This window comes from Morus notabilis, unplaced genomic scaffold, assembly GCF_000414095.1.
Source record: "Morus notabilis unplaced genomic scaffold, ASM41409v2 Scaffold285, whole genome shotgun sequence".
NCBI classification, from domain to species: domain Eukaryota; kingdom Viridiplantae; phylum Streptophyta; class Magnoliopsida; order Rosales; family Moraceae; genus Morus; species Morus notabilis.
Window position 1 is genome coordinate 72,541 of NW_010363065.1, and position 12,518 is coordinate 85,058.

General features: G+C 32.9%; 2 protein-coding genes across 5 annotated transcripts; both read left to right on the forward strand.

The window, feature by feature from the left end:
- Positions 1–3,799: 3,799 nt before the first annotated feature.
- Positions 3,800–9,330, forward strand: LOC21401675 (diacylglycerol kinase 5). Of its 4 annotated transcripts, XM_024169123.1 has the most exons (14): positions 3,936–3,999; positions 4,177–4,261; positions 4,663–4,870; positions 4,956–5,078; positions 5,207–5,335; positions 5,618–5,703; positions 6,183–6,306; positions 6,595–6,643; positions 7,070–7,152; positions 7,385–7,452; positions 7,672–7,746; positions 7,907–7,994; positions 8,115–8,231; positions 8,708–9,330. In XM_024169123.1, exons 3-14 carry the CDS (start codon positions 4,676–4,678, stop codon positions 9,032–9,034), a joined length of 1,464 nt encoding a protein of 487 aa, XP_024024891.1. In that variant the 5' UTR covers positions 3,936–3,999; positions 4,177–4,261; positions 4,663–4,675; the 3' UTR covers positions 9,035–9,330. The 4 variants fall into 4 exon arrangements, with proteins under 4 accessions (XP_024024890.1, XP_024024891.1, XP_010101753.1 ...); XM_024169122.1 differs by lacking the exon at positions 4,177–4,261 and having other exon boundaries at positions 3,800–3,999; XM_010103451.2 differs by lacking the exon at positions 3,936–3,999 and having other exon boundaries at positions 4,080–4,261.
- Positions 9,331–9,691: 361 nt separating this feature from the next.
- LOC21401676 lies at positions 9,692–10,231 on the forward strand. The gene has a single exon (XM_010103452.2). The coding sequence runs from the start codon at positions 9,950–9,952 to the stop codon at positions 10,229–10,231; it is 282 nt and encodes a 93-aa protein (XP_010101754.1). The 5' UTR covers positions 9,692–9,949.
- The last annotated feature ends 2,287 nt before the right edge of the window (positions 10,232–12,518 follow it).

The window sequence follows — 12,518 nt, forward strand, 5'->3', positions numbered from 1 at the left end:
GAGTCTGAATTTTAAATTGAGAAGATTGTAAATCTTAAATTTTATTAGGAGTATTATGGGTATTATGAAAGTTTCATTAATTATACTATGCTGATTCTCGCACAATCTAAAAGTTAAAGTTGTCTTTAGACTGCTTCTAATTTTGGCTGTAAATTCTTAAAAAATTCTTCAAAAAATACTTTTGAGGAGATTTATTAAACACTAAAATTAAGTTATGTTACAAACATAAATTGATTTTGAGAAAGAAAAATAATACCAAACTAAATCAAAATCTCATCGCAATCCGATCCAGAGATTCAGGTCGAACCTGGCTGGACCCTTTTAACCCTGTCCAAACTTACTATATATCCACGAGAAAATAAGCCTTGGTGTATGAATGTGTAAAGTGCCTTTAGCCGCCAGCGTGGGGACCAAAAGCCCGCGTCTAGAACTGGGACCCACCACTACGCACCTAATGACCAATACATTTACTTCGCGCCACTTGCGCCTAGAAAGGTCAAACACCAAGGCGCTCACTTGTCTCCCTCGCGGCGTGTCCTCATTTGCTTAATCAATAAGACTCGGTCAAATGTGCAAACGACCCCTACGCAATAAGTGCCCCTTGAGCCACTCCTCTTTCAAAATCCAATACATTGTCCGAACAAACCATCACAAGAACTTCTCTAACTTTATCATTAATTAGGCGCAGCCAAAAATAAAATAAAAATAAAGGTATTTTTGTGCATTTATCTCTTAAATTTATAGGGTGCGTTTATAATTCATTTTAAAATAATTTTATTTTTTATATAAAAATAAAAATAAAAATATTTTTAATCTCAAATAAAAATTATTTTTAAAAATACGTTTAATAGTTTTATTAAGAGAATATTTTTAATATAAAAAAATTCATTAATGTCTCTATCTGTTTCTCTCTGCTCGATAGAGGAGAAAATAAAAATAAAAAATAAAAAATAATTAAAAATTATTTTTCATTTCTCTCTCATTTTACACTAAACGACAAATAGTTTTCATTTTTTTTTTATTTTTATTACGCCAAACGTGATTTTAGAACGTTTTTATTTTTTTTCTCAAAATGCGTGAAAAATAAAAATGAGATCAATTCTAAATATGGTCATAGAGTCTTCACAACTTACCCATACTTTCTAATTTTCAAAATTTATGCTAACTCAATTTTTAAAATTGTTACAATAATGTCCCATTTTATTGATAATTATACCAAATTGTTATGAAAAAGCGCGTTCAATAAAAAAAAAAATTACAAATCCTAATTCAAACCCTCTGAGCCCATGCTTGGTTCAATGATTTGAACAAAAAAATTCACAATACAAATTAGGCCAAGGTCCAAATTATTGATTGGTAACAATTCGAACCACTTGGAACTAAGATCCAACTTCTAAGCCTAGAATCCGTAGTTCACCTCCCCTAAAATTCCAACAATTCGAACCTCTATGTCGCAGTGAAAACTGTTGCTTTTGTTTTTTTTTGTTTTTTTTTTCCCTTCTCGCTTATACTTTAAGCTTTAAAATATCATAATTTTTTGCTTCAATTCCAATTAAGATTATTAAAATGTTTCATTCACAATAAGTCAGTTTATAAGATTTGTTACATGTAGTTTTCAACACTTTATCTAAAAGTTTATTTAACTTTGAATTATAATTTATTTACATATCTAAACATCAGTTTCAATCACCCTAATTCAAATTTCTCTCTTCAAATTACCCCAACTCAACCACCACAATTTGAACAAATGAATCAAATAGGGCTACAATTCATTTCTTAAATTTGATAAATAAATAAATAAATAAATAACAAGAGAAAATTAACAAAATGAGATACATCACAACAATTTAATAATGGGAGTTTCTCCGGTATTCCCTTCTTTTTAAGAACACTAGTATTTCTTGTTTTTTCGGCAGTTAGATTTGGTCAAAATCACATCTGATTAAAAAAAATATGCAGAACAGACAGATTCTAATATAGATCTAAAGACTGAAAAAATAGAAAATACCAGTATTCTTAAAAAAAACCTAAAAAAGTCCCTTTAATAATTTACAAAACGAGATACATCATAGCAATTTAATAAATTATAGCTGAGGTAAGTTGTCAAGATGTTATGGATGCGTTTAGAGTTATTTTTATTTTTCACGTTTTTTGAGAAAGAAAAAATGAAAACATGAGAGAAACTGTGATTAACGCTAAAAAATGTTGTTCACAAGCGGTCAATTGTAGCATAAAAGGGCGGGCATATCCACAGAGAGGTAACAAAATTACAAGAAAGATTAACAAAATAAGAGCGTTAGAAAAAATTAAATAACAAGTGAATTAAAGAAAAATTAGAGTTTTTGAGATTTTTGTTGCAAATAAAATAAAAAGAAGAAAATTTGTATGAAGAAAATTCAATCGTAAAAACGGTAAGGTGTCGAGAATCCATATTGTTTCGTTCACCAATTCAAGTTCTGATTCACAAAATAAAAGGATTGAATAAATTAAATCTCTGTGTTGACTTTGCAAATATTATCATTACCAGTTATCCAAAATCGACAATATATCAATTTGATAATATTACAATAAAAGACAATTTGTAAAATAATTTAAATTGAGAGATTTACATAAAAAAAAAATGTGATTGAACTTATATAAAAATTAAAACATAATATTTTAAAAAATAAATAAAAGATAGATGAGTTTTAATTCATTCAAATATTGAACTTTACAGTACAAATAATCAAAAGCCCAAACTGGGTCACTCAACAAAAGTTTATCTCTAACCCCACCAAGAGAACTCTAACTTAACTTGTAAAACATTCTCACAAGTTCTAGAGAGAAAATATGAGGCTGACAGACAACAAGATGACATAAAATTGAATATTAAAAACTTATAAAAATCTTAAGTTAACCCTCTTATTTATAGTATTAAAAAATTATCTGTCAAATAAAAAAATAAATTATAAAAATAAAATTATACATAAATTATGAGAAATAAGATATATGATTTGAGCTGAAAATCAGGCAATTCGCCGAGAAGAAATCCGGACTGAGCACCTTATGGACACGTGTCAAAGCTTGGTTGAGGAAGGGAATCAAATTGCCACGTGTCGCGCGCCAGAGGAAGAGAACGCTGGCTGGAGAAGAGAGAAAATGGCCCGCGTGGACAGCTGGCGCGCGCGAAATGGCAGACACGGGACCCATGCGAGACAGGGGAGAACGCGCTGGTGAATGCGCGTCATACAAACGCGCTGTGTTGGCTGCGCGGTGCTGTTAACGCGTTGGGGGAAGCGTCGGAAGGCTGGGAAACGCGCAGACCACAGGGGCCCACGCGGAGTTGGCTTGGCGGCTCACTCTCTCTTTCTCGGCTTGGCGGCTTACTTTCCCTATAATGGCTCGGCTTGGTGGCTAAAAGTAGGTGAAAACATTATTTTTCATTACTTCTTCTTCTTCTTGTATAGCTTTTACTATTTTTTATCTTCAAATAATAAAATAAAAATTAAATAAATTTTAATTAAAAATATTCTAAATAAAAATAATAGAATTATTTAATTAAAATCTAAATAATTTAATATTATAAAGATTAAAAGTAGTATTTAAGGTATATTTTTATGTATTTATTAAATGGTGTTTTGTATAATTAAATATAAAAATAAAAATAAAAATTATTTTTTATTTAATATAAAATGAGAGAGAAATGAAAAATATTTTTTTTTTATTTTTTATTTTTATTTTTATAAAAAAAAATTATTTTACAACGAGTTTAAAATATAAGTTCGCAAATGTCAATACTAATAAAACTAACATACCTGTAAATACGTCCAGCTAAACCCCAACAAGAGAAAAATGTCAAAATCTCGTACTGAATTCCTGCACTTTCCCGTTGTCGTATCTTAAACGCATTCGAATGTCTGATTCCGACAAAGAATCCGAGAATCGCTTCTCGTTCCAAACAGTGCATTTCGCTTTTGAATCTCCTTCCTCCGAAACATCCTTGAAGTTTCTCTCCAACAGGTAAAGAATCTTTTTTTTTTCTTTTTCGTTTCCGAACGCGTTGCTTTAATGCTGTTTGTTTGGTTGTTGAGAAAATTGACCAAAAGTAAACGGGAAACCCAAAAGGCCAAAAGGTTTAAAACCTGATTGGTTTCAACGGAAAAAAAATGTTTCGTAACAGAATTTCGCCTCACACAGGGAATCGATTGCGAGAGTTCTCATCCGGTTCTCAGACTGTAGCCAGAGAGCTTCGGAATTTCGTTCAAAATTTTCTTTCCAAGAGGTTTTGTTTTAATTCTTCTTGATTTTTTTTTCCTTGTCGAACAAGGTTCAAAGAATTGGACGATTTTGACCCAAGTTTAGTGATAAAAGTGAATCTGATTCTTCTTCTGTTTTGGTATATTTCTCTCCTGGTTAAAAATATTTGGTGTTTGGATCAGATTCTTACTGTTTCCGTGATTCTCTTTTCATCAAAAAGCCAAAAAGATTTTCGCTTTTTCGTTTATCCAATTTCAGTCAAATGAAAATTATTGGACTTTTATATTTTGACATTTATTAAAGAAGATTAGTCTTTTTATTATTCTATGCTCTGCTTCTTATATGAATCTTCCTCTGAAAAGTTTATGTGAATTGGAAGATCCTGTTTCTGACCATGTTTCCTGTTTAAATTTTAAAATGTTGCAGTTGGGAAACAATCATGAGCCATATGAAATCTGAGAATATGCTGAAAGACTTTTACATTCCGGATTACCTTTTGTTACCGGGTTCGGAGCCTCCGGATGCTAGGGATATACCAGAATGTCCTGTCATAGTGTTTATAAATTCGAAAAGTGGCGGTCAGCTTGGGGGAGAACTCCTTGTTACATATAGATCACTTCTTAATAAGAATCAGGTGCTTTATTGGAAAGTTTGGGTGGTGGGATTTTGTGTTTTTAGATGCGATGAAAAGTTTGACTTTGAATTGATCGATTTTTCAGGTTTTTGACTTGGGAGAAAATGCTCCTGATAAGGTGTTGCACCAGCTTTATGCTAATCTGGGGAAACTCAAGCACAGTGGAGATGCTTTTGCTGCTGAAATTGAGAAGAGGCTGAGAATAATTGTGAGTCTTACATGTTTAGTTACCATGTCAAGTACGAAAATCTCGTAGACAGTTGAAAGTGCCTAGAGAATGGGACCTTTACTGATGTTGATTCGGCTCTGATATCTCATATAGATTTGGTTTAACAGGTTGCAGGTGGAGATGGTACAGCCGGCTGGCTCCTTGGAGTAGTTTCTGATCTTAAACTACCACAACCACCTCCAATTGCTACGGTGCCGCTAGGAACTGGAAACAACCTCCCGTTTTCATTTGGTTGGGTAAGAAATGAACTTTTTTTGTGTGTGTTTGAAAAGTAGTATAACGTTAATGCATCAGGATTCTCATGGCTATATATCTATTTGTCTTTTACCCCTTCTGCCTAGAACACTTGCAACGTTTTCAGTTTATTGAACAAAGATACCTTTATGAATTTAATCTCACGTTTTTTCTCAGAAATATAGTTATTATTTAGTGATTATCAGGGATGCAAAACTGTTTAGTCTCATTGACTCAATGTTGGGTTGTATTATCGCGCTAATTGGTCTGTCTGCAATGTACAGGGGAAGAAAAATCCTGGCACAGACCAACAATCTGTGGAGACTTTCTTGTATCAAGTAAGGGCAGCAAAGGAAATGAAAATCGACAGGTAACAAATTGATTATTTCATTTTTAACGAAAAAGGTCTTAATTGAGTACACCTAATAATGTGTAATCACTTCATAAATAGTTTGTTGTCAGACAATATCGTTTCAGTTTGAGTATTGATTTGAGTAAATTATGCAGTTTGCACCAGCTGTATGCATGCATGTATTTGACAAATTGATAACTTGAAGAATCAAAGAAAGGGCTGAAACTTTTTTCTTTTTGAAAAATTTGTAAAAATTTTGACTGTCAAAATAATAATTGAACTTAGTGATAAGTTCATCTTAGTCAATTAGCCAAACCTTGTTCATTTTAAAGGATTCGGAAAGTCTGGCTTGTGGTTTTTATGCAGTATACACTTTCCTTCTTAACTCTAACTAAGAAGAAGCTTACTGTTGGTGGATTACTGGATCTTTTATTCCAATATTAGGATTGAAAGGATTTTCTTTTATTTATTTGTTTATTAAACTTTCCCAATTTCAGCTGGCATATTATCATGAGAATGAGGGCTCCCAAGGAAGGCTCTTGCGAACCTATAGCACCTCTTGAGCTTCCCCATTCATTGCATGCTTTCCATCGCGTCTCCCAGACTGATGCTCTGAATGTGGTATGTCTTATTGTTCCACTCTTCTTTTTGTCTTTATAACGTAAAATGATGTATCAGCTTTCTAATGTACACAAACCATTTCCCATCAACTTTTCCTTCTTATGTTAGGCTATGGCCTTCTGAGTTCGCTTAAAGACTTATATTTAACTGGACCAAGGAAAACAAGATAACTGTTAAGAGGATAAGGATCGAAATGATAATTTTTCCATGGAACTCGTACGAACCAAACTGTTGCTTCTTAAATGTTACACTGCTTTGCGTGCTTATCACTTTCGTGTCTTTTTTCAGGAAGGCTACCACACTTATCGTGGAGGATTCTGGAACTATTTCAGCATGGGTAAGAATTCATGAGTTCCTTTACAAACTAACGTGATGTGTAGAAACTCCTCATATTAGGGGGGGGGAGGGGCGAGTGATGCATAGAAACGGCTATTAAAATATTATTGTTAATCATATAACGGAAAATAAGAAGTATTACTATTTAATAGTCAACCTTTGGCTATATATAGAAATGTTCCATTTCACTTTGTTCATTTAGTTCTTGCGTGGAAAAAAAGTTGAATTATTACAATGATATTCTGATTCCTCTATTTACAATGCATAATACCTTCAAGAATACAAAGAAAATGCTAGTTCTAGTTTAGTACCGAGTAGTAGCTAGCAATTACCATTATATAATCTCACCAACCGAAAAGAAAAAAACACTAACATTGTATCAATATACTTGCTCAGTTTCTTAGAGTATATATGTCGTCCTGTACAGGAATGGATGCTCAAGTATCATATGCTTTCCACTCTGAAAGGAAGTTGCATCCAGAAAAGTATAAAAATCAATTGGTTAATCAGGTACTTGCGTTATTCTCTGCACTTCGTAATATAGTTACTATTACAATATGTGCTTATCCACTGTTAAGTTTATGGTGCTAAGATTATCCGTCTTAGCTTGTGATCTCTTGAAACTCATCCAAATGTATAATAGTACGTCGTAGCCAAAAAAACAAAAACAAAAAAACAAAAAAGTGTTATAGAACTGAAACTTATCTCTCATTTTTCCCCTTTTCTTTTTGGACTGTTTCAGAGCACTTATTTGAAGCTTGGATGCACTCAAGGATGGTTTTGCGCTTCTCTACTTCATCCCGCTTCAAAGTTAGTATTTTTTCTCATTGTTCACCAAAATTAAATAAGTAATAAAGGATAGACTCTTAGGACTGGCTTCAATTTGCAATATTCTAAATTAAAGAAGAAAAGTGCCTCTCCATGGGGGAATTGTGAAGAACAAAACCTCGTTCTTGAGACTTTAAAATTGAATCAGCTCTTTCTGCTTTGGTGATATGTATGGTTAACAATGCCATTGTCTCAAAACAGGAACATAGCACAGCTCACAAAGATTATGGTCATGAAGAAACAAGGTCAATGGGAGGAACTCTCGATACCTCACAGGTGATGAGCAAAACAAAACCTTCTATTCGCATATGGTCTAAACTCAGATTGGAGGTTTCATCACGCTCCGATTTTAATGCCAATCACATTCGCTTCCCCATTATGGTTCCATTCAAAATCATTTTTTATTTATTTGCCCTTTTCAACTTTGATTTTTCAGCATAAGGTCTATTGTTTGCCTCAACTTGCCTAGCTTCTCTGGGGGACTCAATCCATGGGGAAAGCCCCATGGAAGGAAACTGCGAGATGTTAGTATTTCTCAATTCTTATCCTCTTTGTTTCATTGATAGGCTGTTAACAAGCTTTTGCTTATGCTCAATTTGTTTCACCAACACAGATTGACTAGTACTTTAATTTCTTCTTTTCAGAGGGATTTGACTCCTCCTTACGTAGATGACGGCCTTCTTGAGATTGTTGGTTTCAGAAACGGTTGGCATGGACTTGTCTTGCTTGCTCCTAAAGGTCATGGCACTCGTCTTGCACAGGTACCAATGCACATATTCGATTATTGGCAGTTTACTTCTTTAGTGCTTTTGCAAGTTGCTCCACATACTTTTTTATTTTGAGAATTCTCTCTCTAAACTTGTCAAATTATTGTAACGTGGCTCAAAGTGATACCGCTGTTTAAATTGGTGACGAGAAAAGGTAATTAAGTGACGATAAGAACTCATAAGAAATTTGTCAAAACACGAAAAATTCTAAGGGGGTAAAATGAGGCACAAGGGGATATTTCGATAACCAATTTAAATGACGTTATTAATTTAGGTCAGATCGCAAAGGTTTGATAAGCGCTGGAAATTATGGAGCAGTTTGCCAAAACACAAAAGATGTAGGGGCAATAGTGCTAAAAACCCAACATCTATTTAACCAAATTCTCTCACCAAGTCATCATTGTGAGAAACTTATCCATATTCTTTTATCTCGTCTCTTAACACTCCAATGTCTTACATTGCAAACATAGGCAAGCGGAGTTCGTTTTGAGTTTCAAAAGGGTGCAGCCAACCATACATTCATGAGAATAGACGGCGAGCCATGGAAACAACCTCTCCCAAACGACGACGACACAGTTGTTGTGGAAATCACTCACTTTGGTCAAGTGAGCATGCTTGCCAGACCATCATGTCGTTCCAAAAGCGTGTATGATCCCTCTTCTCCAGCAAGTTATGGGGATGAAGATGAAGATAGCTTTGAAGACGACAGTACAGAAGATTCAGAGGAGAGAAGAAAATTTGGTGCAGCAGATACTTTTAAATTTCCGGAAGGGTTTGACATTGCTCATCTCAGTTAAGCCGCTAACCAAATACCATTGTTCGCTCGCCTTTCTTTGTACAGAAAGCTTTATAATTCCTCTACTGATTGGCTCTTTTAAGTGTTTGATTGATTGATTGAATAACATCACTTGAAACCCACATTAGTTGTGGTCCAACTATATCAGATTTGGCCACATTGTACAATGATAGTTTCTGTTCTTTTTCTTAATTACTCTTTTTTTTTTTTTTGGTCTCCCATTAAGTAGTTATTCTTTGATCTTGTAATTTGGACACAGATGTAAATATCTGAGTGCATCCACATTTTTTTTTTGTTCATTTGTTACATCATTCACATGTTGATTTTTTTTTTCCCCTGTTTTTGTCTCCTTTAGTTCCACTAATTTTTTTTTCCTTGGATAATCCTGCCATCATTTTGTCTCTTACGATATAGTGTTCATCTTCCTCCAACTTTCCTTCAATTAATATTTTTTAGTCCTTATAAACCAATCTGGACTCCAAAATCTATACGTAGTTTTCACTACTCTTTTACAGACTACAGTAACCATCTAATACGATCGATCACTTGCGTATTAAGATGTAAAACAGACACAGCTATTTATCAAAAATTTCCGCAAAATTCTTGATTGACACTTTTGAAATTCAATTTTTTTCGCACTTTTGTTTGACACACTTGATGCAAATATTTTACACTTTCTTGTCCAATAATGCAAGCAGTTTTGTTTTACAATACTAGCTAGTGCCAAAAAAACCATTGGCTTTATTTCCCAATTCTCAATTCCCAAGGTTATAAACTTGTGCGCACTTTTCCTATATAAGAAAACCATCCCCACCTAATTAATCTCATCAACAAAGCAAGCAAATTATACCAATTCCCGAGTTCCTTTTCTTTCTCGTAATTTCCTTTCTAAGCAAAAAGATTATAAGAAACCAGAATGGCTTCAGCAAGAAGATCAGCTTTGGTTATGGCAGCAAGCAATGGAGCAGTTGAGGCCTTGAAAGACCAATTAGGAGTTTGCAGATGGAATTTTGTTTTAAGGTCGCTTCAACAAAATGCCAAGAGCAATATTATATCATTTTCTCAAGCCAAGAACAATAAATTTTCTTCTCAATACTCTTCTTTTGCTGCTGTGTCCAAGTTGAGAGATGAGACTAATTTGAAACAGTCTGAGGAGTCTTCGAGAAAAGTCATGTACTTGAATTGTTGGGGTTCTTGATTCACTGAATTTGAGCCCCAAAGCTTAAATTTTTGTAGATATTAAGGTCAATTTCCATGACCAAATATACTTGCTATCTATTTCTTTATCACATTTTGTCTTCTGATTTTGGCTTATTTTTTTCTCTCTTTTGTTGTGGGAATGTTACCGGAGGTCCATAATAATTAAGCAAAGGGAAATATATGCCATTACCTTTCAGGAATTGAACTTGAGATTATTCTATATCTAATATTGAACATGGATGACTTTTTTGACAAGTGGTAACAGCCACGGTACTAGAGTACTACACATCAGTTCTAAAAATGATCAAAGTTTTACGAGTTTTTGTACTTTTTATCTTTCAAACTTTTGAGCCAACGACAATCTTTTTGTTTTCCGAATTTTTAATTAATATGACCACTTTTCAAATGAAAACCTTTCATAAATCAGGAGCTCATGTATAGGAAATTAGTGTGATCAAAACTACTTTTTTCATAACGGAAGTTACAATTCCTGTCTAAATTAGTAAACCAATATTAGAGATCAGCGAAATTAACGTTAGAAGTTCATGATTAATTACAGAGCAAATTTGAACCAACAGTAATGAATAATTTGTGTCGCAACAAAATTAGTGACAGTGGAATTACCACGTCAAGTTCATGTCATACCATTTGTAAGAAATTATAGACACTATCAGTATGCAGAAGATAAGAGTTAGCAAACAAATGACTGAGGATCTGATTCTATCAAATCAATTAAGTAGTCTAGATAGTGATATAGCAAGCTTGATCCAAGAGTGTAGGTTTTAAGGGATTTGAAATCAAGAGTCGAGATTTGATTAGAGGACAAAGGAGAGCCAAAATTAGCACCACAAATAGGAGAAGAAGACGAGAAGGATGTTCTCTCATGCAAGCAACACATCTGTCAAGATAATAAGATGTATTAAGGGCTCGTTTAGATTGGCTTAAAAAAAGTTATTTTTTATTTATTTAATCTAAAAGCTACTTTTGAACCTGTTTGAATGGCTAATCTTAAAGTGGTTTTGGTTTTTTTAAGCATTTTTAGAATAAGTCATCTCATTTGTTCTTATGAAAAAAGTGCTTAAAAAAGCATTTTTATTTACATTTTTAACCTTTTATTTTTTAACAACATATTAAATATCGCATCCATATCATTTTATTACATTACTTTTATAGCAAGAAGTGCTTTTAACTTTTTCATCCAAACAAGTTCAAAAGGTTTTCTTAGATATAAAAGCATTTTTTCAAGCACTATCAAAATACTAATTTAAAAGCCCTAACTTATGCATATCTTCTTCTACTACTTAAAAACACAAGCACAAACTATTCCAAACAGGCCTAATACTAATACTCGAATTATTAGTAAGAGAGGAAATGGAACGATCTTAGGTTTTTAGCAATTTTTTTTTTTCAATTTAGTCCCTCCCTTCTTAAGCCTTGTCTATAAATAGTTTGGGTAGAAACACACTTTTCTCTCCCTCTTTTTTCTCCTCTTAGCCGCCCCTCACTCACCCTCTTTCTCTCAAATTTTTGAGATATGTAGGCAATATATCATGATTTTTAAGGTTGGATTGACTTTTGTCATGAATATTAAAACTATTATAAAATATACCACAATAGCATCATTTATGTTTTGTATACTAAGTAAAATTATACTCATACGTTTGTGCATTTCATTCACTATCTTTGAATTTTGTGAGAGTTTTGTCCTTTTTATGCATATATTTGTGATTTTTATAGATTTTATGATTTTTAAGTATCTTTAATTGTGACATTATCTATAATAATTTATGTTTACCGGCATATGTGAATCAAAGCCTGAAACTTATGACGTTCTTGTAAAGTTATTATATTGTCCATGCAAAATAAATTGATTTTCTTTCTTAAGATATCTATTGATTAATAATTAATATTTGTTATACTTAATTTTCTACAAATAAAATTTTTAAAACCGATCAAATCAATGACTCATATTTGATATGAGAAACACAAACAAATAAAAAGAGAGCTCCTTAGCTTCTTGTGCGATGCATACAAGCGCCTCAAAAGCGTCCAATGGCCCTCGCGTAAGTGCGCATAAGCAGTGGTGAATTTAAATACAACTCATAAAGGATTACCGTTTGCATTCAAATATTTTTAAAAAAAATATTACCTTTAAAAGATTTTAAAATTTTATATTTAAATTCCTATTAAAATAATATATATTCTCACTAAAATAAATATATTTTTTATATGCCCCAAACTAGTTACTTTACTCTTTTGATTTTTGACTTTTTATTTACCTCATC